This window comes from Melospiza melodia (genome assembly GCF_035770615.1).
Source record: "Melospiza melodia melodia isolate bMelMel2 chromosome 7 unlocalized genomic scaffold, bMelMel2.pri SUPER_7_unloc_1, whole genome shotgun sequence".
In the NCBI taxonomy this organism is placed as follows: Eukaryota; Metazoa; Chordata; class Aves; order Passeriformes; family Passerellidae; genus Melospiza; species Melospiza melodia.
The window spans coordinates 5,194,506-5,220,826 of NW_026948497.1; the positions used below are offsets into that span (position 1 = coordinate 5,194,506).

Sequence of the window (26,321 nt, forward strand, 5' to 3'; positions counted from 1 at the left end):
TCTCATGGTCAGGGTTGTGGTTGTGTCATGCTCATGGTCACAGTCACGGTCATCCCATGGTCATGGTCATCTCAGGGTTGTGTCACTCATGGTCATTCTCACGGCCATCTCATGCTCATGTCATGGCCGTGGTCATGGCCAGGGAACCTCTCTGAGATCCTGAGCCCTGATTTTGGGACACTCAAGGACCTCTGGGGACAGCAACACCTGGCCTGACCCCTCCCCCCATCCGACTGTCCCTCCAGGAGCCCAGCGTGGCCAAACCCTCCTGGGGACACCTCAGACATGGGACACGGAGCTGGAAATTAATCCCGGGAGATGGAGCTGGTGTGGCTGCTCCTATTGTTCCAGTCCAGCTCCTGATCTCCCCATCCTGCTCCTGGTGTTCCCATCCTGCTCCTGGTGTCCCCATCCCTGCTCCAGTGACCCCATTCCCATTCCTGGCTCCCAGAGATGAACTGCCAGACACTGGAGGAGGGAACCCAGATTTATTGCCCAAAGCAGGATAGCTTCACACCAGAAGCGAAGCATTGTGAATATTTGTGGTTCTTGCCTTTAAAGCATTGGAAAATGGGAAATGGATCTGTTAGCAAGAGCTGTGGGGTGGGTGGGAGCAGCAGGATGAGCTCTGCTGGCAGCTCTCAGCTTTCCAGGGAAGAGGGAACGGACCAGATCCAACTCCATGGATTGCTCAGGCGGTGATTCCTGCCAGGATGAGAGAGAGTCATGGTGTCACCCTGTCCCTGTCCCCATTCCACACGATGGACCTGGCTGGAGCCCATGGAGAGCAGGAGCTGCTCCAGAATCCCACGTGATCCCACCTCAATCCTGCTCCAATCCTGCTCCATCCATCCCACCCAATCCCACTCCATCCACTCTGCTACAACCCTGCTCCATCCATCCCACCCAATCCCACTCCATCCACTCTGCCACAACACTGCTCCATCCCTCCCACACCAACCCTGCTCCATCCATCCCTCCTGATCCCACACCAGAATCCAGCCCCAATCCCACTCTACAATTCCACCTGATCCCATTCTGGACCCTGCTCTGATCAGAAATCCCTCCCCGATCCCAGTCTGTCCATCCGGCCCCGATCCCCCTCTGGAATCTCTCCCTGATCCTGCTCCATACCTGTGCTCAAGCCATTGGTTCCCACATCTTTTCCTGCAGAAAGAGAAGATCCATGAGATTCCAGCATGGATCACACAGTGGGATTAGCCCCAGGATCCATCCTGGGATCCACACAGAGGGGATCCAGAGCTGGATCCACCACTGGAACTCACCGGCTGCCGGGTTGTATCCATTCCTGTCCCTCCTCCCTATGGAAACAAAGTGGGATCAGTGTCAGTTGCACAGGATTCCCAGAACGGTGCCGGGTGGATCCGTGTCCCTTCCCAACCCCCATCCCGTGTGTTACCGGATTGGAGCTTCCAGACGCCGAATCCGATGAGGACGATGAGGATGAGGATGGCGGCGATGACGGACACAGCGACCATCACAGTGAGATTCCTGCCAGATGTCGGCTCTGGGAAACGCGGGATAGTGAGGAGGGTGAGGGGGATCCCCATTTAGAAATTCCAAATTCCCAATCCCCGCATTCCCAGCCTCACCCCAAGCAAAGATCCCAGGCTCTGGCAGTCCGGGATGCTCCACCCTGCACCGGTACTGCTCCCGCTCCTCCGGCAGCGCCTCGATCCTGGCCCAGGTGTGGAAGGTGCCGTCGCTGTTGGGAACGATCCCGCCCCACTGCGTCTCCTGATCCAAGGTTTCACCCCCCTTCATCCAGCTGACTGCAATGGGTTTGGGGTAGAATCCGTACGCATGGCAGGACAGGATCAGCGTCCCATGTTCCTCTCTTCCGGACACGTGGACATCAGGGGGCTCTGGAATGGGATAATGGTGATAGACATCCATGGAATTCCCACTGGAATGGGTCTGGGGTGAGATCTGACCATGGAATTCCTACTTGAATGGGATGGAGGGGAGATCTGACCATAGAATTCCCACTGGAATGGGATGGAGGGGAGATCTGACCATGGAATTCCATGGGAATGGGATGGGAGTGAAATCTGACCATGGAATTCCATGGGAATGGGATGGAGATGAGATCTATCCATAGAATTCCCACAGGAATTACTGTGTTCCCAAGTCCTCCATTCCCATATCCCTCACAGGAATTCTGCTTCCACCTTTGCGCTCCAGCTCCTTCTGCCCGTATCTGATGTATTTCTGGAGCCATTCCGGGCAGACGTTCTTCAGGTAATTCGTCCACCTCTCAGCCACCTCTTCCTGTTCCCAGAATCTCCTGGTGATCTCAGCACCGCTGTCAGCCGCCACAAATCTCCCTGATTCCAGATCAAAGGAGATGAAATCCCGCCCATCGTAGCTGTACCGCTCGGATCCACGGACGCTCCCATCGGACAGGAGCTCACAGCCAGAAACTCGCAACCATGTGTGGAGACCTGAAGGAATTGTACCCACAGAGACCCATGGAATTGCGTCCCAGCCCCACAGAGACCCATTCCAGCCCCATGGAGCCCCAAAGTCTGAGGGAGACCCACAGAGCCTCATCCCAGCCCCTTGGAGCCCCATGGATCCACATCCCAACCCCACGGATCCCAACCCAGCCCCACAGATCCCATCCCAGCCCCATGGATCACAAGATATCCCATACCAGCCTAATGGATCCCAATTTCAGCCCCTTGGAGTCCTGTGAGTCCACAACTGGAGACCTGCAGACCCCATCCTAGCCCTACAGTTCCTATTCCAGCCGCACAAATCCCATCCCAGCCTCATGGATTTGTATCCCAACCCCATGGATCTAAACCCAGCCCCACAAATCCCATCCCAGCCTTATGCATTCATATCCCAACCCATGGATCACGAGATATTCCATCCCAGCGTAATGAATTCTCATTTCACCCCCTTGGAATCCCATGAGTCCACACCTGAGACTTACAGATCCCATCCCAGCTCCATGGACCCTCACCCCAGCCCTTACAGATCCGATTCCAGCCCCATGGATCCCCATCCCAACCCTATGGATCCCAACCCAGCCTCATGGATCCCATCCCAGCCCTATGATTTCACATCCCAGCCCCATGGATCCAATCCCAGCCCCACAGATCCCATTCCAGCCCCACAGATTCCATCCCAACCCCATAGATCCCAACCCAGCCCCACGGATCTCATCCCAGCCCCATGGACCAATATTCCAACCCGTGGATCACAAAATATCCCATCCCAGCCTAATGGATCCCCATTTTCAGCCCCTTGGAGCCCTGTGAGTCCACATCTGAGACCTATGGATCCCATTTCAGCCCCATGGATCCCCATCCCAGCCCTACAGATCCCACCCCATCCCAGCCCCACAGATTCCCCCACTCACCCCTGCTCTGGTTGTACCGCTCCCGCAGGTTCTCCAGGCTCCTGGCATGCACGTGCTGGTTGTTCACACCAATCTGGGTCTGTCCCTCCCAATATTCTGGCTCGACTCCATCCTTTATCCACTGCGTCAGTGGCTCCACCCGGCCCCGCTCGCTGTTGTAGCGCGTGAAGGGGATCCCATCCACAAACCCAATGGCCATGAACTGGGGGATCCCCGGGCTGGGCTCTGACACCGCCACGTGCAGGTAATGCAGTGAGTGGAGAACTGGGGGGACACAGAGATTTGGGGGGCTTGAGGGGGTCACGGATCAATGAAAGGGGAACTGGGAGAGCTGGGAAGGGGTCTGGGGATCCTGGGGCCAAGGAAAGAGTGTGCAGGGTGGGAGAGGTGGGATGGACAGGAAAGGGCCTGCAGGGGGTCCTGGTGTCCAGAAATGGGGGCTCAGGGGGTTCCAGGGTTATGGAAGGGGAGGGGGGGGGCAGGGACTGGGAAAGTGGGATGGGGGTTCCAGGGGATCCCCGTGCCCAGGAATGAGGGGTCAAAAGGTGGGAGCACCTGGGAATAGCAGTCTTGAGGGTCCTTTATGCAGAGGAAAAGGGAGTTGTGAGCTGAGAAAAGCTGAAATGGGGGTCCAAGAGGTATCAGGGTCAAGGAATAGGGGTGTCTGGGGACTGGGGAAGGCGGGATGGATGAGAAAGAGGGTGCAGGGGGGAATTGGGACTGGATAAGGGAGTGCAGTGGGGTGCCAGTGCCCAAAACTGAAAATTCAGGGGGGCCTCAGGGCCCAGAATTCCCCCTGGGACCCTCTTGGACCCCCAAGAACCGCCCCCCCTCCACCAGCAGGACACACAGGGGGTGGAGAACTGGGGGGACGCAGAGATTGGGGGATCGGGGGCGTCCACGGATCGGGAAGTGGAACTGGGAGAGTCGAGAAGGGTCCAAGGTTCAGGGAAGGGACTGGGGGAGGCGGGATGGGGATTCAGGGGGTCCCTGGGTCACGAGAAGGGGGGTCTGGGGCTGGGAGAGGCGGGCGGATCCCGGGGACGCAGCTCGGGAGACGGGAAAGACAAAGAGACCGAGGGAACGCGGGGGAAGGGGACGGGGAAAGGGAAAACTCCAGGGAGTTCATCTGGATCCCTCTGGACCCTTCCTGCGACCCCCCCTTGGAGCCTCTGGGACCCCATTTCGGGAAAGGGTGGGAGTGTAAAATGTGGGGTACACAGAAAGTTGGGAAATCTGGGGGGATCCAAAGGCCAACAAAAGGATCCAAAGGGTCGAGGAAATGTGGGATGCCCGAAAAAGGGGTGCAGGGGTGTCCCAGAACACTGACGAGGATGCAGGGAGTCCCAGTCCCTGACAATGGGGTTCAGGGGGGTCCCAGTGCCCAGGAATGGGGGCTCAGGAGCTTTCCCTGCCCAGGAATGGGGGTTCAGAGGATTCTCTTCCCAGAATTCGGGGTTCAAGTGGGTCTCGGTGTCGGGAAATGGCGATTCAGGGGCTCCCGGTGCTGGGGAAGGGGGATCAGGGGGTCCCTATGCCCAGAAATGGGCGCTCAAGGGGTCCCCGTGCTCAGGAATGGGGGCTCAGTGGATTCTGATGCCCGGGAATGGCGTTCAGGGCGGTCCCGGTGCCACATGAGGGCGTTCAGGAGGGTCCCGGTGCTGGGGAAGGGGATCGAGAAGGATCACAGGACCCAAAATGGGGCTATGGGGGGTTCCTGTACCCGGAAATGGAAGTTCAGAGGGTTCCCGGTTTCGGGGTTCCCACTCACCTTTGGTCGCGCCCCCCGGGTCCCCCAGGAGCCCCAAGAGCAGCCCCAGACCCAGCGCTGCAGCCATGGCGCTGCTCCGCTGAGGCCCCGCCCACAGACCTGACCCCGCCCCAGTCATAGCCCCGCCCTCAGAACCGCCTCCGGCCCCGCCATTGGCGCCGCTATTTCCTACCCGCCAATGGCAGCCCGATCTGTCAGTGACGTCACCGGTCGCCGGGCAGATCTCGGTCTCGCAGGTTGGGACGCGGAAGCGAAAGGGACCGAGGAGGGCGGGGCGGGGGGAGGGGACGGGGGAATTGCAGAGAATCCCTCTGGATCCCTCTGGATCCCGCTGCGACCGCCCTGGAGCCCTCTGAGAACCACCTGGGAACCCCTGGGACCCCCTTAAGGAAGCGCCGGGAGTGGAGAACTGGGGGGACCCGGAAATTTGGGAGATCTGGGGGTGCAAAGGTGAAGGAAAAGGGCGGGTCTGGGATCTGGGAAGGGCGGGAGGGCCGGGGAGGGGTGCGGGGGGTCCCAGAGGGGTGTGAGGGGGGGTCCAGGAAGGGGGTCCCAGTTCCGGATTAGGCGGTGCAGGGTGTCCCCATGCCCTGGAACGGAGGTTCAGGGGGTCCCAGGTCAGGGGAAGGGGGGTGAGGGCAGTGGGGGGTGCAGGGGGTCCCTGTGCCCAGGAAAGGGGGTGCACGGGCAGATCCCCAGTGTTGAGGAAGGTGATGGGTGGGGGCTGGGGAAGGCAGGAGTGGGGGTTCAGGGGGTGCCAGGGTCAAGGAAAAGCGGGGGCTGGGGAGTCTGAGAGGGGGAGGGCCAGGAAAAGGGGTGCGAGGTGGCATTGGGGCTGCATAAGGGGGTGCAGATGGATAAAGGGGTGCAGGAGGGGTCCAGTGTGTGAGAATGGAGGGTTTGGGAAGGTCCCAGTCCTGGATATGGGGGTGCACGCGGGTCCTGGTGCAGGGGAATGGGGGTTCAGGGGGTCCCAGTGCTGGATAAGGGGATGCAGTGGGGTCCCGAAACCCAGAAAATGGGTTTCAGGGCAGTTCCCTTCCCAGGTTCCAGGATTCAAGGTCTTCTATTTCCTGAAAATTGAGGTTCAGGGGGGTTCAACTGCCTAAAAATGGGATTCAGGGCAGTTTCCATGCAAGGGGGTGGGGTTTCAGGGGGTTCCAGGCTCCAGATAAGGGGGTGCAGGGGTTATTGGGCCTGGGGAAGGGGGTACAGGGGGGTCTTGCTGCTGGTGAATTGGATTGAGGGTGGTCACAGGAACGAAAAATGGGCTGTATGGGGTTTCTCTGTCTGGGAATGGAGGTTTAGGGGGTCCTGGTGCCCAAAAACTGAGGTTCTGGGAGTGCCGGTGCCGGGGAAATGGGGTTCAGGGGAAGTCCCTTCCTGCAAATCGGGGTTTGGGGGTTCCCAGTGCCAGATAATGGCCTGGCTGGGATCTGGGGCTGTGGAAGGGATGCAGGGTGTCCCCATTCACAGGAATGGGGGGCTCGAGGGAGTTCTGGTGCAGTGAAATGGGGGTTCAGGGGGCCCGGTGCCAGATAACGGGATGCCCAGGAAATGGGGTTCAGGGGGGTTCCCTTCCAGGTTTCCGGGGTTCAAGGGGTCCTGGTGCCTGAAAATTGAGGTTCAGGAGAGTTCCAGTGCCGAGAAATGGCGGTTCTGTGGGGTCTCCATGCCAGAAATCGGGGTTCAGAGCGGTTTTGGTGCCCGGGGGATAGGGTTTCAGGAGGTTCCAGACTCCAGATAAGGGGGTGCAGGGGTTATCGGGGCTGGGGAAGGGGATACAGGGCGTCCCAGTACCCCGAAATGAGCGTTCAAGGGGGTCTCTGTGCCCTGGAAGGGGAGTTCGCCCGCAAATGGAAGTTCAATGAAGGGACTGGGAGAGGCGGGATGGGGGATCCAGGGGGTCCCTGTGCCCACCAAAGGGGGTCCAAGGATCCCCGATGTTGAGGGCAGTGGGGTCTGGGAGCTGGGAAAGGCAGGAATGGGGGTTCAGGGGGTCCCTGGGTCACAGGAAGGGGGGTCTGGGGCTGGGAGAGGCGGGCGGATCCCGGGGACGCAGTTTGGGAGACAGAAAAGTCTCCCAAGGGGAGATTCCAGGGGAATTCCAGGGAATTCACCTGGATCCCACTGGATCCTCGCTGAGACCCCCTGGGACCCCGGAGGACCCTCTGGGACCCCTGGAACCCCTTCCAGGAAGCGCCGGGAATGGAGAACTGGGGGACGCAGAAATTTGGAGATCTGGGGATCCAAAGCCGAGGAAAAGGGGGGGACTGGGGTCTGGGAAGGGCGGGATGGACGGGAATGGGGGTGCAGGGGGGTCCCGGAGCACTGATGGGGGTGCGGGGGGGTTCCCTGTCCCGGATTAAGGGGGGCAAGGGGGTCCCAATGCTAAAATACGGGGGTTCGAGGAGTTCTTGTGCCCCAAAAATTGGGGTTCAGGGGATTTCCATGTCACAGAATGAAGGTTCAGGGGGAGTTTCCTTCTGGAATTCGGGGTTCGAGAGTGTTTAGGTGCTCGAAACAGGCGTTTCCATGGGCGCCGGTGACCAGAAATGGGGGTTCAGGGGGGGTCCCGGTGCTGCCGAAAGGGGTACAGGGGGGTCGGGGTGCCTGGAAATGGGCGCTCAAGGGGGTCCACGTGCTCAGGAATAAAGGTCAGGGAGGTCCCGGTGCCACATGAGGGGGTACATGGGGGTCCCGGTGCTGGGGAAGGGGATTGAGAGAGGTCACAGGACCCAAAATGGGGCTTTGGAGGGGGTTCCGGGCCCGGTAACCCCGGTAACAGAAGTTAAGGAGGGTCCCGGTGCCCGGAAATGGAAGTTCAGGGGTTTCCCGGTTTCGGGGTTCCCACTCACCTTTGGTCGCGGCCCCCGGGTCCCCCAGAGCCCCAAGAGCAGCCCCAGACCCAGCGCTGCAGCCATGGCGCTGCTCCGCTGAGGCCCCGCCTACAGACCTGGCCCCGCCCCCAGAGCAGCCTCCGGCCCCGCCATTGGTGCCGCTTTTTACTGCCCGCCAATGGCAGCCCGAGCTGTCAGTGACGTCACCGGTCGCCGGGCAGATCCCGGTCTCGCAGGTTGGGACGCGGAAGCGAAAGCGACCGAGGAGGGCGGGGCGGGGAGGGGACGGGGGAATTGCAGAGAATCCCTCTGGATCCCTCTGGATCCCGCTGCGACCGCCCTGGAGCCCTCTGAGAACCACCTGGGAACCCCTGGGACCCCCTTAAGGAAGCGCCGGGAGTGGAGAACTGGGGGGACCCGGAAATTTGGGAGATCTGGGGGTGCAAAGGTGAAGGAAAAGGGCGGGTCTGGGATCTGGGAAGGGCGGGAGGGCAGGGAGGGGTGCGGGGGGTCCCAGAGGGGTTTGAAGGGGGATCCAGGAGGGGGTCCCAGTCCCGGATTAGGGGGTGCCGGGGCGTCCCCATGCCCAGGAACGGAGGTTCAGGGGGTCCCAGGTCAGGGGATGGGGGGTGAGGGCAGTGGGGGGTGCAGGGGGTCCCTGTGCCCAGGAAAGGGGGTGCACGGGCAGATCCCCGGGGTTGAGGAAGGTGATGGGTGGGGGCTGGGGAAGGCAGGAGTGGGGGTTCAGGGGGTGCCGGGGTGAAGGAAAAGCGGGGGCTGGGGTGTCTGAGAGGGGGAGGGCCCGGAAAGGGGGTGCGGGGGGGGAGCATTGGGGCTGGATAGGAGGGTGCACGGAGATCCCCGTGATGGATAAGGGGGTGCAGGGTGGGGTCCTGTGCCTGAGAATGGAGGCTTTGGGAGGGTTCCAGTCCTGGATATGGGGGTGCACAGAGGGCCAGGTGCAGCAGAATGGCGGTTCAGGGGGTCCAAGTGCTGCATAAGGGATGCACTGGGGTCCCAGTGCCCAGGAAATGGGGTTCAGGGGGCTTCCCTACGGGGTTCCAGGATTCAGAGGGGGTCCTGATGACTGAAAAATTGAGGTTCAGGGGGGTTCCAGTGCCCAGGAAATTTAGATTCAAGGGGTCCCAGTACCAGATAAGGGGATGCAGTGGGTCCTGGTGCCCAGAAATTGAGGTTCAGGGGGTTTCTGTGCTGGGAATGGGGGTTCAGGGGGGTTCAAGTGCCTCTATTCGGGCTTCAAAGGGATCCTGAACCCCAGGAATGGGAGATCAGGTGGGTCCAAAGGCAGATAAGGGTGTGCAGGGGGTCCCACTGCCAGGAAATGAACGTTCACGGGGATCCTTGTTCCCAGGAATGGGGGTTCAGGGGGGTTTCCTGCCCAGGAATGGGGTTCAGCAGATTCTCTTCCCAGAATTCGGGGTTCACGTGGCACTCGGTGTCGGGAAAAACGGTGGTTCAGGGGCTTCCCGGTGCTGTATTAGGGAATGCAGTGGGTTCCCGGTGCCCAGGAAATGGGGGTGAACGGGGAGTCCCTTCCCAGAAAGCGGGATTCATGGGGGTCCGGGTGCCAGATAATGGCCTGGCTGGGATCCCGTTCTGGGGAAGGGGTGCAGGGGGTCCCCAGTGCCCATTCAAAGGAACAGTCGACTTGGAAGGGTCCTGTACAGTGGAATGAGGGTTCAGGGGGTCCCAGGGCCGGATAACGGGATGCACTGGAGTCCCGATGTCAAGAAAATGGGGTTCAGGGGGGTTCCCTTCCTGGGATCCGGGGTTCAAGGGGTCCCGGTGCCTGAAAATTGAGGTTTAGGGGGTGCCTAGAAATGGGGGTTTGGGGTGGTCCCGGTGCCCGTAAGTGGAGGTTCAGGGCGGTTTCCGTGCACGGGATTCACGATTCAGGGGGTTCCAGGCTCCAGATAAGGGGGTGCAGGGGATGTCGGGGCTGGGGAAGGGGGTACAGAGGAGTCCCCATGTCCCGAAATGAGTGTTCAAGGGGGTCTCTGTGCCCTGAAGGGGGGTTCGCCCGCAAATGGAAGTTCAAGGAAGGGACTGGAGAGGCGGGATGGGGGATCCAGGGTGTCCCTGTGCCCACCAAAGGGGGTCCAAGGATCCCCGATGTTGAGGGCAGTGGGGTCTGGGAGCTGGGAAAGGCAGGAATGGGGCTCCAGGGGGTCCCTGGGTCACAGGAAGGTGGGTCTGGGGCTGGGAGAGGCGGGCGGATCCCGGGGACGCAGCTCGGGAGACTCGAAAGTGAGACGGGGAAAAGGGGAATTCCAGGGAATTCATCTGGATCCCGCTGGATCCTCGCTGAGACCCCCTGGGACCCCGGAGGACCCTCTGGGACCCCTGGAACCCCTTCCAGGAAGCGCCGGTAATGGAGAACTGGGGGGATGCAGAAATTTGGGAGATCTGGGGATCCAAAAGCCGAGGAAAAGGGGGGGACTGGGGTCTGGGAAGGGTGGGATGGCCGGGAATGGAGGTGCAGGGGGTCCCGGAGCACTGACGGCAGTCCTGGGGGGTCCCAGTCCCGGATTAGGGAAGGCAAGGGGTCCCAGTGCTAAAAAACGGGGGTTCAGAGGGGTTCTAGTGCTCAAAAATTTGGATTCAGGGGATTTCCATGCTGTGGAATGCAGATTCAGGGGGAGTTTCCTTCCCGGAATTCGGGGTTCGAGGGGCTTTAGGTGCTCGAAATGGCATTTCCAGGGGCGCTGGTGAGCAGAAATGCGGGTTCAGGGGGGTCCCGGTGCTGCCGAAGGGGGCGCAGGGGGGTCGGGGTGGCTGGAAATGGGCACTCAAGGGGCTCTGCGTGCTCAGGAATGGGGGGTCAGGGAGAACCCGGTTCCAGATGAGGGGTACAGGGGGGTCTCGATGCTGGGGAAGGAGACTGAGGGGTGTCACAGGACCCAAAAAGGGGCTATGTGGGGTGTCCCTGTCCGGGAATGGAGGTTTAGGGGGTCCCGGTGCCCGAAAATTGCGGTTCTGGGAGTGCCGATGCCGGGGAAATGGGGATCAGGGGGAGTCCCTTCCTGCGAATCGGGGTTTACGGGGTTCCCAGTGCCAGATAATGGCCTAGCTGGGATCCAGTGCTGTGGAAGGGGTGATGGGGGTCCCCATTCACAGGAATGGGGAGCTCGAGGGGGTCATGGTGTAGTGAAATGGGGATTCAGGGAGCCCCCCCAGGCAGGATGGGGGATCCAGGGGGTCCCTGTGCCCACCAAAGGGGGTCCAAGGATCCCCGGTGTTGAGGGCAGTGGGGTCTGGGAGCTGGGAAAGGCAGGAATGGGGGTTCAGGGGGTCACCGGGTCACAGGAAGGGGGGTCTGGGGCTGGGAGAGGCGGGCGGATCCCGGGGATGCAGCTTGGGAGAGGGAAAAGTCTCCCAAGGGGAGATTCCAGGGGAATTCCAGGGAATTCATCTGGATCCCGCTGGATCCTCGCTGAGACCCCCTGGGACCCCGGAGGACCCTCCGGGACCCCTGGAACCCCTTCCAGGAAGCGCCGGTAATGGAGAACTGGGGGGACGCAGAAATTTGGGAGATCTGGGGATCCAAAAGCCGAGGAAAAGGGGAGGACTGGGGTCTGGGAAGGGCGGGACGGCCGCGAATGGGAGTGCAGGGGGTCCCGGAGCACTGACGGCAGTCCTGGGGGGTCCCAGTCTCGGATTAGTGGGGGCAGGGCGTCCCAGTGCTAAAAAATGGGGGTTCAGAAGGGTTCTAGTGCCCAAAAATTTGGGTTCAGGGGATTTCCATGCTGCGGAATGCAGATTCAGGGGGAATTTCCTTCCTGGAATTTGGGGTTCAATGTGGTTTAGGTACTCGAAATGGCATTTCCAGGGGCGCCGGTGACCAGCAATGCGGGTTCAGGGGGGTCCCGGTGCTGCCGAAGGGGGTACAGGGGGGTCGGGGTGGCCAGAAATGGGCGCTCAAGGGGCTCTGCGTGCTCAGGAATGGGGGTACAGGGGGGGTCTCGATGCTGGGGAAGGAGACTGAGGGGGGTCACAGGACCCAAAAAGGGGCTATGTGGGAGGTCCCTGTCCCGGAATGGAGGTTTAGGGGTTCCCGGTGCCCGAAAATTGCGGTTCCAGGGGTGCCGTTGCCGGGGAAATGGGGTTCAGGGGAAGTCCCTTCCTGCGAATTGGGGTTCGGGGGGTCCTGGTGCAGTGAAATGGGGTTCAGGGGGCCCGGTGCCAGATAACTGGATGCCCAGGAAATGGGGTTCAGGAGGGTTCCCTTCCCGGGTGCCCAGAAAATCGAGATTCAGGAGAGTTCCAGTGCCCAGAAATGGGGGTTCGGGGGCGACCCGTTGCCCAGAAATTTGGGTTCAGGGCGGTTTCCGTGCCTGGCAATGGGGGTATAGGGGGTTCCAGGCTCCAGATAAGGCGGTGCAGGGGTTATCGGGGCTGGAGAAGGGGCACAAGGGGGTCCTGGTGCCCCGAAGTGAACGTTCACGGGGGTCTCTGTGCCCTGGAACGGGGGTTCGCCCGCAAATGGAAGTTCAGTGGTCCCCGTGCCCGGGAATTGCGGGTCAGGGGCTCTCGGTGCCAGGGCAGTCCCCGGTCCCCGGGCGGATCCCGGAGCCGCAGCTTGGGAGACGCGAAAGTGACCGGGGCAGCGCGGGGAGGGGGAGGGGACAGAGGAAACCCTGGGAATTCCCCTGAACCCCCCGGGACCTGCCCGGACCCCCGCAGGATGCGCAGGGGTGGAGAACTGGGGGGACGCAGAGATTGGGGGGTCTGGGGGCGTCCAAGGGTCGGGAAGGAAACCGGGAGAGCCGGGAAGGGTCCAAGGTTCAAGGAAGGGACTGGGAGAGGCGGGATGGGGGATCCAGGGGGTCCCTGTGCCCACCAAAGGGGGTCCAGGGGTCCCCGGTGTTGAGGGCAGTGGGGTCTGGGAGCTGGGAAAGGCAGGGATGCGGCTCCAGGGGGTCCCTGGGTCACGGAAAGGGGGGTCTGGGGCTGGGAGAGGCGGGCGGATCCCGGGGACGCAGCTTGGGAGACGGAAAAGCGAGACGGGGAAAAGGGGAATTCCAGGGAATTCATCTGGATCCCACTGGATCCTCGCTGAGACCCCCTGGGACCCCAAGGGACCCTCTGGGACCCCTGGAACCCCTTCCAGAAAGCGCCTGGGGGAATTAGCGGGGCCCAGGGGGGTCTCAGTGCCCAAAAACTGGGGTTCACGGGGTTCCTCTGCCGGGGAATGCGGGTTCAGGGGGAGTTTCCTTCCCGGAATTCGGGGTTCGAGGAGGTCCCGGTACCCGAAAATGGGGGTTTCAGGGGCGCCGGTGACCGAAAATGCGGGTTCAGCGGGGTCCTGGTGCCAGATGAGGGGGTACAGGGGGGTCCCGGTGCTGCCGAAGGGGGTACAGGGGGGTCGAGGTGGCCGGAAATGGACGCTCAAGGGGGTCCGCGTGCTCAGGAATGGGGGTTCAGGGGGGTCTCGGTGCCAGATCAGGGCGTACAGGGGGGTCCCGGTTCAGGAGAAGGGTATTTAGGGGGGTCACAGGACCGAAAATGGGGGTTCAGGGGGGTCCTGGTACCCAGGAATGGAGGATTAGGAGGTTCCCTGTGCCCGGGAATTGCGGTTCAGGGGGATCCTGCTGACTACAAATGGGGGTTCAGGGGGTCTTGGTGCCAGATGAGGGGGTACAGGGGGGTCCCGGTGCTGGGGAAGGGGATTGAGGGGGGTCACAGGACCCAAAATGGGCGTTCAGAGGCGTTCCCCTGTCCGACAATGGAGGTTTAGACGGTTCCCGGTGCCCGGGAATTGCGGTTCAGGGGGGTCCCGGTTTCGGGGGGTCCCACTCACCTTTGGTCGCGCCCCCCGGGTTCCCCAGAAGCCCCAGGAGCGCCCAGAGCACCCCCAGCCCCAGCGCTGGAGCCATCGCAGCCGTCCCCGATCGCGGCTGTGGCGCGGCTGGAGAGACGCGAAAGCGAAAGTGCCCGAGGAGCGCGGGGGGAGGGGAGAAGGGGGAGGGGTAAAGGGCGAATTCCAGGGAATTCACCTGGATCCCACTGGATCCTCGCTGAGACCCCCTGGGACCCCGGAGGACCCTCTGGAACCCCTGGAACCCCTTCCAGGAAGCGCCGGGAATGGAGAACTGGGGGGATGCAGAAATTTGGGAGATCTGGGGGTGCAAAAGCCGAGGAAAAGGGGTGACTGGGGTCTGGGAAGGGCGGGATGGACGGGAATGGGGGTGCAGGGGGTCCCGGAGCACTGATGGGGTTGCGGGTGGAGACCAGTTCCGGATTAGGGGGGGCAGGGGGTTCCCAGTGCTCAAACATGAGAGTTTAGAGGGGTTCTAGTGCCCAAAAATTGAGGTTCATGGGATTTCCATGCTGCGGAATGCAGATTCAGGGGGAGTTTCCTTCCCGGAATTCGGGGTTAAAGGGTGTTTAGGTGCTTGAAACTGGCGTTTCCAGGGGCGTCGGTGACCAGAAATGAGGGTTCAGGGGGGTCCCAGTGCTGCTGAGGAGGGGACAGGGGGCTCGGGGTGGCCGGAAATGGGAGCTCAGGGGGGTCCACGTGCTCGGGAATGGGGGTACAGGGGGCTCTCGGAGCTAGATGAGGGGTACAGGGGGGGTCTCGATGCTGGGGAAGGAGACTGAGGGGGTCACAGGACCCAAAAAGCAGCTATATGGAGTTTCGCTGTCCGGGAATGGAGGTTTAGGTGGTCGCGGTGCCCAAAAAATGCGGTTCTGGGAGTGCCGATGACCAGGAAATGGGGTTCAGAGGGAATCCCTTCCTGCAAATCGGGGTTTGGGGGGTCCCAGTGCCAGATATGGTCCTGGCTGAGCTGTGGTGCTGTGGAACGGGTGCAGGGGGTCTCTGGTCACAGAAATGGGGGTCTCGAGGGGTCCTGGTGCAGCGGCATGGGGGTGTAGGGGGTGCTGGTGCCAGGTAACAGGATGCACTGCTGTCCCGGTGCCCAGGAAATGGGTTTCAGGGGGTTCCCTTCCCGGGTTCACAGGTTCAGGGGGTCCTGCTGCCTGAAAATTGAGGTTCAGAGGGGTCCCGGTCCCCAGAAATTGGGCCGGAATGTGGGTTCAGGGTGTTACATGCTTCAGATAAGGGGGTGCAGGGTTTATTGGGGCTGGGGAAAGGGGTACAGGGCAGGTCCAGGGGTCCCCAGTGTGGAGGGCAGGGGGGTCTGGGAGCTGGGAAAGGCAGGAATGGGGCTCCAGGGAGTCCCTGGGTCACGGAAAGGGGGGTCTGGGGCTGGGAGAGGCGGGCGGATCCCGGGGACGCAGCTTGGGAGACGGAAAAGAGAAAGAGACCGAGGGAACGCAGGGGAAGGGGACAGAGGGAAAGGGGGAATTCCAGGGCGTTCATCTGGATCCCTCTGGACCCGAGTGTGACCCCCCCAGGGACCCCCAGGACGCTCTGGGACCCCGTTTCAGGAAGCGGCAGGAGTGGAAAACTGGGGGGACAGAGAAAGTTGGGAGATCTGGGGTTCCAAAGCTCTAGGAAAAGGGCGGGTCTGGGAAAACCAGGATGCCCGAAAAGGGGGACAGGGGCGTCCCAGAGCACTGACGGGGGTGCGGGACGTCCCAGTCCCGAACAAGGGGGTGCAGGGGGGGTCCCCGTGCCCGGAAGTGGAGATTCAAGGGTGGCCCCGTGCCCAAAAATGGGGGTTCAGGGGCGTTCCCGTGCCGAGATTCGGGATTCAAAAGGATCCTGAACCCCAGAAATAGGAGATGCGGTGGGTCTCAGGGCCAGATAAGGGGGTGCAGGGGAGCCGCACTGCCAGGAAATGGACGTTCATGGAGGTCCCCGTGCCCAGGAATGGGGGTTTTCCCTGCCCAAAAATGGGGGCTCAGGGCATTCTCTTCCCGGAATTCGGGGTCCATGTGGGTCCCCGATGCCTGGAAATGGCGATTCAGGGCGTCCGGGTGCTGGGGAAGGGGATCAGGGGGGAGTCACAGAACCCAAAATCGGGCTATGGGGGATTCCTGTGCCCGGTAATGGAAGTTAATGAGAGTCCCGGTGCCCGATAATGGAAGTTCAGGGGGTCCCGGTTTCGGGGTTCCCACTCACCTTTGGTCGCGCCCCCCGGGTCCCCCAGGAGCCCCAAGAGCAGCCCCAGACCCAGCGCTGCAGCCATGGCGCTGCTCTGCTATGGCCCCGCCCCCGCAGACCTGACACCGCCCCAGACCTGACCCCACCCCCAGAGCAGCCTCCGGCCCCGCCATTGGCCTCGCTATTTCCTGCCCGCCAATGGCAGCCCGATCTGTCAGTGACGTCACCGGTCGCCGGGCAGATCCCGGTCTCGCAGGTTGGGACGCGGAAGCGAAAGGGACCGAGGAGGGCGGGGCGGGGGGAGGGGACGGGGGAATTGCAGAGAATCCCTCTGGATCCCGCTGCGACCGCCCTGGAGCCCTCTGAGAACACCTGGGAACCCCTGGGACCCCCTTAAGGAAGCGCCGGGAGCGGAGAACTGGGGGGACCCGGAAATTTGGGAGATCTGGGGGTGCAAAGGGGAAGGAAAAGGGCGGGTCTGGGAAGGGCGGGAGGGCCGGGGAGGGGTGCGGGGGGTCCCAGGGGGGTGTGAGGGGGGTCCAGGAGGGGGTCCCAGTCCCGGATTAGGGGGTTCAGGGGGTCCCCATGCCCTGGAACGGAGGTTCAGGGGTTCCAGTTCAAGGATGGGGGGTGAGGGCAGTGGGGGGTGCAGGGGGTCCCTGTGCCCAGGAAAGGGGGTGCACGGGACCCGGGGTTGAGGAAGGTGATGGGTGGGGGCTGGGGAAGGCAGGAGTGGGGGTGCGGGGGGTGCCGGGGTCAAGGAAAAGCGGGGACTGGGGTGTCTGAGAGGGGGAGGGCCGGGAAAGGGGGTGCGGGGGGGGATTGGGGCTGGATAAGGGGGTGCAGGGAGATCCCCTGATGGATAAGGGGGTGCAGGGTGGGGTCCTGTGCCTGAGAATGGAGGGTTTGGGAGGTTTCTGCTCATGGATATGGGGGTGCACGCGGGTCCTGGTGCAGGGGAATGGGGTTTCAGGGGGTCTCAGTGCTGCATAAGGGGATGCAGTGTGGTCCCGGTGCCCAGGAAATGGGGTTCAGGGGGGGTTCCCTTCCCGGGTTCCGGGGGGGTTCCAGTGCCCAGGAAATTGAGATTCAGAGGATCCTGGAGCTGGATAAGGGGATGCAGTGGGTCCTGGCGCCCAGAAATTGAGGTTCGGGGGGTTTCCGTGCCTGGGAATCAGGTTCAGAGGGTTCCAGGCTCCAGATAAGGGGGTGCAGGGGTTATCGCGGCTGGGGAAGGGGGCACAGGGGGGTCCCGGTACCCCAAAATGAGCGTTCAAGGGGGTCTCTGTGCCCTGGAAGGGGGGTTCGCCCACAAATGGAAGTTTAAGAAAGGGACTGGGAGAGACGGGATGGGGGATCCAGGGGGTCCCTGTGCCCACCAAAGGGGGGTCCAAGGATTCCCGGTGTTGAGGGCAGTGGGGTCTGGGAGCTGGAAAGGCAGGAATGGGGCTCCAGGGGGTCCCTGGGTCACAGGAAGGGGGGTCTGGGGCTGGGAGAGGCGGGCGGATCCCGGGGACGCAGCTTGGGAGACGGAAAAGTCTCCCAAGGGGAGATTCCAGGGGAATTCCAGGGAATTCATCTGGATCCCGCTGGATCCTCACTGAGACCCCCTGGGACCCCGGAGGACCCTCTGGGACCCCTGGAACCCCTTCCAGGAAGCGCCGGTAAGGGAGAACTGGGGGGACGCAGAGATTTGGGAGATCTGGGAGTGCAAAAGCCGAGGAAAAGGGGGGGACTGGGGTCTGGAAGGGCGGGATGGACGGGAATGGGGGTGCAGGCGGTCCCGGAGCACTGACGGGGGTCCGGGGTATCCCAGTCCTGGATTAGGGGGGGCAGGGAGGTCTCGGTGCCCGGAAATGGGCGTTCAGGGGGGTTCGATTGCCTCGATTCGGGGATCAAAGGGATCCTGAACCCCAGGAATGGGAGATCAGGTGGGTCCCAAAGCCAGATAAGGGGGTGCAGGGGGGTCCCACTGCCAGGAAATGAACGTTCACGGGATCCCCGTGCCCAGGAATGGGGGTTCAGGGGGGTTTCCCTGCCCAGGAATGGGGGTTCAGCAGATTCTCTTCCCAGAATTCGGGGTTCACGTGGCTCTCGGTGTCGGGAAAACGGTGGTTCAGGGGCTCCCGGTGCTGTATTAGGGAATGCAGTGGGTTCCCGGTGCCCAGGAAATGGGGGTGAACGGGGAGTCCCTTCCCAGAAAGCGGGATTCATGGGGGTCCGGGTGCCAGATAATGGCCTGGCTGGGATCCCGTTCTGGGGAAGGGGTGCAGGGGGTCCCCGGTGCCCATTCAAAGGAACAGTCAACTTGGAAGGGTCCTGGTACAGTGGAATGGGGGTTCAGGGGGTCCCAGTGCCGGATAACGGGATGCACTGGAGTCCCGATGTCAAGAAAATGGGGTTCAGGGGGGTTCCCTTCCTGGGATCCGGGGTTCAAGGGGTCCTGGTGCCTGAAAATTGAGGTTTAGGGGGATCCCGGTGCCTAGAAATGGGGGTTTGGGGTGGTCCCGGTGCCCATAAGTGGAGGTTCAGGGCGGTTTCCGTGCACGGGATTCAGGATTCAGGGGGTTCCAGGCTCCAGATAAGGGGGTGCAGGGGATATCGGGGCTGGGGAAGGGGTACAGAGGGGCCCTGGTGCCCCGAAATGAGCGTACAAGGGGGTCTCTGTGCCCTGGAAGGGGGGTTCGCCCCGAAATGGAAGTTCAAGGAAGGGACTGGGAGAGGCGGGATGGGGGATCCAGGGGGTCCCTGTGCCCACCAAAGGAGGTCCAGGGGTCCCCGGTGTTGAGGGCAGTGGGGTCTGGGAGCTGGGAAAGGCAGGAATGGGGCTCCAGGGGGTCCCTGGGTCACGGGAAGGGGGGTCTGGGGCTGGGAGAGGCGGGCGGATCCCGGGGACGCAGCTTGGGAGACGGAAAAATGAGACGGGGAAAAGGGGAATTCCAGGGAATTCATCTGGATCCCGCTGGATCCTCGCTGAGACCCCCTGGGACCCCGGAGGACCCTCTGGGACCCCTGGAACCCCTTCCAGGAAGCGCCGGGAATGGAGAACTGGGGGGACACAGAAATTTGGGAGATCTGGGGGTGCAAAAGCCGAGGAAAAGGGGGGGACTGGGGTCTGGGATGGCCGGGAATGGGGGTGCAGGGGGTCCCGGAGCACTGATGCGGTTGCGGGGGGAGCCCAGTCCCGGATTAGGGGGGGCAGGGGGTTCCTAATGCTAAAACATGAGGGTTTAGAGGGGTTCTAGTGCCGAAAAATGGGGGTTCATGGGATTTCCATGCTGCGGAATGCAGGTTCAGGGGGAATTTCCTTCCCGGAATTCGGGGTTAAAGGGTGTTTAGATGCTTGAAACTGGCGTTTCCAGGGGCACCGACGACCAGAAATGGGGGTTCAGGGGGGTCCCAGTGCTGCTGAGGAGGGCTCAGGGAGGTCGTGGTGGCTGGAAATGGGCGCTCAAGGGCGTCCACGTGCTCGGGAATGGGGGTACAGGGGGATCTCGGAGCAACATGAGGGGTACAGGGGGGGTCTCGATGCTGGGGAAGGACACTGAGGGCGGTCACAGGACCCAAAAAGTGGCTATATGGAGTTTCTCTGTCCGGGACTGGAGGTTTAGGGGGTCCCGGTGCCCGAAAATTGCGGTTCTGGGAGTGCCGGTGCCGGGGAAATGGGGTTCAGGGGAAGTCCCTTCCTGCCAATCGGGGTTTGGGGGTCCCAGTGCCAGATATGGTCCTGGCTGGGATCTGGTGCTGTAGAAGGGGTGCAGGAGGTCCCCGTTCACAGGAATGGGGGGCTCGAGGGGGTCCTGGTGCAGTGGAATGGGGGTTCAGGGGGCCCGGTGCCAGATAACCGGATGCCCAGGAAATGGGGTTCAGGGGGGTTCCCTTCCAGGTTTCCCGGGTTCAAGGAGTCCTGGTGCCTGAAAATTGAGGTTCAGGAGAGTTCCAGTGCCCAGAAATGGCGGTTCTGTGAGGTCTCCGTGCCAGAAATCGGGGTTAAGAGCGGTTTCGGTGCCCGGAATGGGGGTTCAGGAGGTTTTAGGCTCCAGATAAGGGGCTGCAGGGGTTATCGAAGCTGGGGAAGGGGGTGCAGGGGGTCCCGATACCCCGAAATGAACGTTCACGGGGGTCTCTGTGCCCTGGAACGGGGGTTCGCCCGCAAATGGAAGTTCAGTGGTCCCCGTGCCCGGGAATTGCGGGTCAGGGGCTCTCGGTGCCAGGGCAGTCCCCGGTCCCCGGGCGGATCCCGGAGCCGCAGCTTGGGAGACGCGAAAGTGACCGGGGCAGCGCGGGGAGGGGGAGGGGACAGAGGAAACCCTGGGAATTCCCCTGAATCCCCCGGGACCTGCCCGGACCCCCGCAGGATGCGCAGGGGGTGGAGAACTGGGGGGACGCAGAGATTGGGGGGTCTGGGGGCGTCCAAGGGTCGGGAAGGGACCCGGGAGAGCCGGGAAGGGTCCAAGGTTCAAGGAAGGGACTGGGAGGGGCGGGATGGGGGATCCAGGGGGTCCCTGTGCCCACCAAAGGGGGTCCAGGGGTCCCCGGTGTTGAGGGCAGTGGAGTCTGGGAGCTGGGAAAGGCAGGAATGGGGGTTCAGGGGGTCCCTGGTCACGGAAAGGGGGGTCTGGGGCTGGGAGAGGCGGGCGGATCCCGGGGACGCAGCTCGGGAGACGGAAAAGAGAAAGAGACCGAGGGAACGCGGGGGAAGGGACAGAGGGAAAGGGGAATTCCAGGGAGTTCATCTGGATCCCTCTGGACCCGAGTGTGACCCCCCCGGGACCCCCAGGACGCTCTGGGATCCCGTTTCGGGAAGCGGCGGGATGGAAAACTGGGGGGACAGAGAAAGCTTGGGAGATCTGGGGGATCCAAGGTTCTAGGAAAAGGGCGGGTCTGGGGTCTGCGAAAAGAGGGATGCCCGAAAAGGGGGACAGGGGCGTCCCAGAGCACTGACGGGGGTGCGGGATGTCCCAGTCTCGAACAAGGGGGTGAAGGGCGGGGTCCCGGTGCCCGGAAATGGAGATTCAGGGGTGGCCCCGTGCCCAAAAATGGGGGTTCAGGGGGGTTCCAGTGCCGAGATTCGGGTTTTAAAGGGATCCTGAACCCCAGGAATGGGAGATCCGGTGGGTCCCGGGGCCAGATATGGGGGTGCAGGGGAGCCGCACCGCCAGGAAATGGACGTTCATGGAGGTCCCCGTGCCCAGGAATGGGGGCTCAGGAGCTTTCCCTGCCCAGGAATGGGGGTTCAGAGGATTCTCTTCCCAGAATTCGGGGTTCGAGTGGGTCTCGGTGTCGGGAAATGGCGATTCAGGGGCCCCCGGTGCTGGGGAAGGGGGATCAGGGGGTCCCTATGCCCAGAAATGGGCGCTCAAGGGGTCCCCGTGCTCAGGAATGGGGGCTCAGTGGATTCTGATGCCCGGGAATGGCGGTTCAGGGGGGGTCCCGGTACTGGGGGAGGGGATCAAGTGGGGGTCACAACCCCCCACAGGCTACGGGGGGTTCCCATGCCCGGTAATGGAAGTTCAGGAGGGTCCCAGGGCTCGGTAATGGAAGTTCAGAGGGTTCCCGGTTTCGGGGTTCCCACTCACCTTTGGTCGCGCCCCCCGGGTCCCCCAGGAGCCCCAAGAGCAGCCCCAGACCCAGCGCTGCAGCCATGGCGCTGCTCCGCTGAGGCCCCGCCCACAGACCTGACCCCGCCCACAGACCTGACCCCGCCCCTAAAGCCGCCTCCGGCCCCGCCATAGGCGCCGCTATTTCCTGCCCGCCAATGGTAGCCCGACCTGTCCGTGACGTCACCGGTCGCCGGGCAGATCCCGGTCTCGCAGGTTGGGACGCGGAAGCGAAAGGGACCGAGGAGGGCGGGGCGGGGGGAGGGGACGGGGGAATTGCAGAGAATCCCTCTGGATCCCGCTGCGACCGCCCTGGAGCCCTCTGAGAACCACCTGGGAACCCCTGGGACCCCCTTAAGGAAGCGCCGGGAGTGGAGAACTGGGGGGATCCGGAAATTTGGGAGATCTGGGGGTGCAAAGGTGAAGGAAAAGGGCGGGTGTGGGATCTGGGAAGGGCGGGAGCCCCTGGGAGGGGTGCGGGGGGTCCCAGAACACGTGAAGGGGATCCAGGAGGGGTCCCAGTCCCGGATAAGGCGGTGCAGGGTGTCCCATGCCCGGGAACAGAAGTTCAGGGGGTCCCAGGTCAGGGGATGGGGGGTGAGGGCAGTGGGGGGTGCAGGGGGTCCCTGTGCCCAGGAAAGGGGGTGCACGGGACCCGGGGTTGAGGAAGGTGATGGGTGGGGGCTGGGGAAGGCAGGAGTGGGGGTTCAGGGGGTGCCGGGGTCAAGGAAAAGCGGGGGCTGGGGTGTCTGAGAGGGGGAGGGCCGGAAAGGGGGTGCAGGGGGGGCATTGGGGCTGCATAAGGGCGTGCAGGGGGATCCCCGTGATGGATAAGGGGGTGCAGGGTGGGGTCCTGTGCCTGAGAATGGAGGGTTTGGGAGGGTTTCCGTCCTGGATATGGGGCTGCAGAGGAATGCGGGTTCAGGGGGTCACAGTGCTGCATAAGGTGAGGCAGTGGGGTCCTGATGCCCAGGAAATGGGGTTCAGGGGGGGTTTCCTTCCCCCCGGGTCCGGGATTTAGAGGGGTCCTGGTGACTGAAAAATTGAGGTTCAGGGTGGTTCCAGTGCCGAGGAAATTGAGGTTCAGGGGGTCCAGTGCCGGATAAGGGGATGCAGTGGGTCCCGGTGCCCAGAAATTCAGGTTCAGGGCGGTTTCCATGCCCGAGGATGGGGGTTCAGGGGGTTCTAGGCTCCAGATAAGGGGTGCAGGGTTTATCGGAGCGAGGGAAAGGGCACAAGGGAGTCCCAGTGCTCCGAAATGAATGTTTAAGGGGGTCTCTGTGCCCAGGAACGGGGGTTCGCCCGCAAATGGAAGTTCAGTGGTCCCTGTGCCCGGGAATTGCGGGTCAGGGGCTCTCGGTGCCAGGGCAGTCCCCGGTCCCCGGGCGGATCCCGGAGCCGCAGCTTGGGAGACGCGAAAGTGACCGGGGCAGCGCGGGGAGGGGGAGGGGACAGAGGAAACCCTGGGAATTCCCCTGAACCCCCCGGGACCTGCCCGGACCCCCCGCAGGACGCGCAGGGGGTGGAGAACTGGGGGGACGCAGAGATTGGGGGGTCTGGGGGCGTCCAAGGGTCGCGAAGAGAACCAGGAGAGCTGGGAAGGGTCCAAGGTTCAAGGAAGGACTGGGAGAGGTGGCATAGGGGGATCCAGGGGGTCGCTGTGCCCACCAAAGGGGTCCAGGGGTCCCCGGTGTGAGGGCAGTGGGGTCTGGGAACTGGGAAAGGCAGGAATGGGGGTTCAGGGGGTCCCTGGGTCACAGGAAGGGGGGTCTGGGGCTGGGAGAGGCGGGCGGATCCCGGGGACGCAGCTTGGGAGACGGAAAAGTCTCCAAGGGGAGATTCCAGGGGAATTCCAGGGAATTCATCTGGATCCCGCTGGATCCTTGCTGAGACCCCCTGGGACCCCGGAGGACCCTCTGGGACCCCTGGAACCCCTTCCAGGAAACGCCGGGAATGGAGAACTGGGGAGACGCAGGAATTTGGGAGATCTGTGGGTGCAAAAGCCGAGCAAAAGTGGGGGACTGGGGTCTGGGAAGGGCTGGATGGCCGGGAATGAGGGTGCAGGGGGTCCCGGAGCACTGATGGGGGTGCGTGGGGATCCCAGTCCCGGATTAAGGGGGGCAGGGGCGTCCCAGTGCACAAGAATGGGGGTTCAGGGGGGTTCCCGTGCTGGGGAATGCGGGTTCAGGGGGAGTTTCCAGCCCAGAATTTGGGATTTGGGGGGATTCAGTTGCCCGAAAGTGGGGGTTCCAGGGGCGTCGGTGACCAGAAATGGGGGCTCAGGGTGCTCTCGGTGTCAGATGAGGGGGTACAGGGAGGTTTTGATGCCTGGGAAGGGGATTGAGGGGGGTCACAGGACCCAAAATGGGGGTTTTGTGCGTTTCCCTGCCCAGCAACGGAGGTTCAGGTGGTCCCAGGTCAATGATGGGGGGTGAGGGCAGTGGGGGGTGCAGGGGGTCCCTGTGCCCAGGAAAGGGGGTGCACGGGCAGATCCCCGGTGTTGAGGAAGGTGATGGGTGGGGGCTGGGGAAGGCAGGAGGGGGTGTCCAGGGGGTGCCGGGGTCAAGGAAAAGCGGGGACTGGGGTGTCTGAGAGGGGGAGGGCCGGGAAAGGGGGTGTGGGATGGGCATTGGGGCGGCATAAGGGAGTGCAGGGTGGGGTCCTGTGTCTGAGAATGGAGGGTTTGGGAGGGTTCCAGTTCTGGATATGGGGGTGCACAGGGGTCTTAGTGCGGCGGAATGGGGGTTCAGGGGGTCCCAGTGCTGCATAAGGGGATGCACTGGGGTCCCGGTGCCCAGGAAATGGGGTTCAGGGGGTTCCCTTCCCGGGTTCCGGTATTAAAGGCATCCTGGTGCCTAGAACCTTAGGGGGTCCTGGTTCCAGATAAGGGGATGCAGTGGCTCCCAGGTCCCAGAAATAGGAGTTCAGGGTGGTTTCCGTGCCCGGGATATTGGATTCAGGGGGTTCCAGGCTTCAGATAAGGGGGTGCAGGGGTTATCGGGGCTGGGGAAGGGGGTACGGGGAGTCCCGATGCCCCAAAATGAGCGTTCAAGGGGGTCTCTGTGCCCTGGAAGGGGAGTTCGCCCGCAAATGGAAGTTCAAGGAAGGACTGGGAGAGGCGGGATGGGGGATCCAGGGGGTCCCTGTGCCCACCAAAGGGGGTCCAGGGATCCCCGGTGTTGAGGGCAGTGGGGTCTGGGAGCTGGGAAAGGCAGGAATGGGGGTTCAGGGGGTCCCTGGGTCACAGGAAGAGGGGTCTGGGGCTGGGAGAGGCGGGCGGATCCCGGGGACGCAGCCTGGGAGGTGGGAAAGTGAGACGGGGAAAAGGGGAATTCCAGGGAATTCATCTGGATCCCACTGGATCCTCGCTGAGACCCCCTGGGACCCCTGGGACACTCTGGGACCCCTGGAACCCCTTCCAGGAAGGGCCGGGAATGGAGAACTGTGGAACGCAGAAATTTGGGAGATCTGGGGATCCAAAAGCCGAGGAAAAGGGGGGGACTGGGGTCTGGGAAGGGCGAGATGGATGGGAATGGGGGTGCAGGGGGTCCCGGAGCACTGATGGGGGTGCGGGGGGAGCCCAGTCCCGGATTAGGGGGGGGGCAGGGGGTTCCTAATGCTAAAAAATGTGGGTTCAGGGGGGTTCTAGTGCCCAAAAATGGGGGTTCATGGGATTTCCATGCCACGGAATGCAGGTTCAGGGGGAATTTCCTTCCCGGAATTCGGGGTTCGAGGGTGTTTAGGTGCTTGAAACTGGCGTTTCCAGGGGCACCGGCGACCAGAAATGGGGGTTCAGGGGGGTCCCGGTGCTGCTGAGGAGGGGACAGGGGGCTCGGGGTGGCTGGAAATGGGCGCTCAAGGGGGTCCACGTGCTCGGGAATGGGGGTACTGGGGGATCTCAGAGCTAGATGAGGGGTACAGGGGGGTCTCGATGCTGGGGAAGGACACTGAGGGCAGTCACAGGACCCAAAAAGGGGCTATATGGAGTTTCTGTGTCCGGGACTGGAGGTTTAGTGGGTCCCGGTGCCCGAAAATTGCGGTTCTGGGAGTGCCGGTTCCGGGATTCAGAGGGAGTCCCTTCCCGGGAATCGGGGTTTACGGGGTTCCCAGTGCCAGATAATGGCCTGGCTGGGATCTGGTGCTGTGGAAGGGGTGCAGGGGGTCCCCGTTCACAGGAATGGGGGTCTCGAGGGGGTCATGGTGTAGTGAAATGGGGATTCAGGGAGCCCGCTGCCAGATAATGGTATCCAGGGAATGGGGTTCAGGGGGGTTCCGTTCCGGGGTTCAAGGGGTCCTGGTGCCTGAAAATTGAGATTCAGGAGAGTTCCAGTGCCTAGAAATGGGATTTTGGGAGGGTCACGGTGCCAGAAATGGAGGTTCAGGGCGGTTTCCGTGCCCGGGATATTGGATACAGGGGGTTCCAGGCTCCAGATAGGGGGTGCAGGGGTTATCGGGGCTGGGGAAGGGGCACAGGGGGATCCCGGTACCCTGAAATGAACGTTCAAGGGGGTCTCTGTGCCCTGGAAGGGGGGTTTGCCCGGAAATGGAAGTTTAAGGAAGGGACTGGGAGGGGCGGGATGGGGGATCCAGGGGGTCCCTGTGCCCACCAAAGGGGGTCCAGGGGTCCCCGGTATTGAGGGCAGTGGGGTCTGGGAGCTGGGAAAGGCAGGAATGGGGGTTCAGGGGG

General features: G+C 62.6%; 1 protein-coding gene across 4 annotated transcripts; it reads right to left on the minus strand.

Moving 5' to 3' along the window:
• Positions 1-469: 469 nt before the first annotated feature.
• LOC134432750 (class I histocompatibility antigen, F10 alpha chain-like) lies at positions 470-13,956 on the minus strand. 4 transcript variants are annotated; one of them, XM_063181651.1, is made up of 8 exons: positions 13,824-13,946; positions 3,392-3,655; positions 2,193-2,465; positions 1,614-1,886; positions 1,421-1,528; positions 1,287-1,322; positions 1,135-1,167; positions 470-705 (listed from the first exon to the last, which is right to left on the minus strand). In XM_063181651.1, the coding sequence occupies exons 1-8, from the start codon at positions 13,897-13,899 to the stop codon at positions 692-694; spliced, it is 1,077 nt and encodes a 358-aa protein (XP_063037721.1). In that variant the 5' UTR covers positions 13,900-13,946; the 3' UTR covers positions 470-691. The 4 variants fall into 4 exon arrangements, with proteins under 4 accessions (XP_063037721.1, XP_063037722.1, XP_063037719.1 ...); XM_063181652.1 differs by lacking the exon at positions 13,824-13,946 and adding an exon at positions 5,163-5,256; XM_063181649.1 differs by lacking the exons at positions 470-705; positions 1,135-1,167 and having other exon boundaries at positions 1,286-1,528; positions 13,824-13,956.
• Between the last annotated feature and the right edge of the window lie 12,365 nt (positions 13,957-26,321).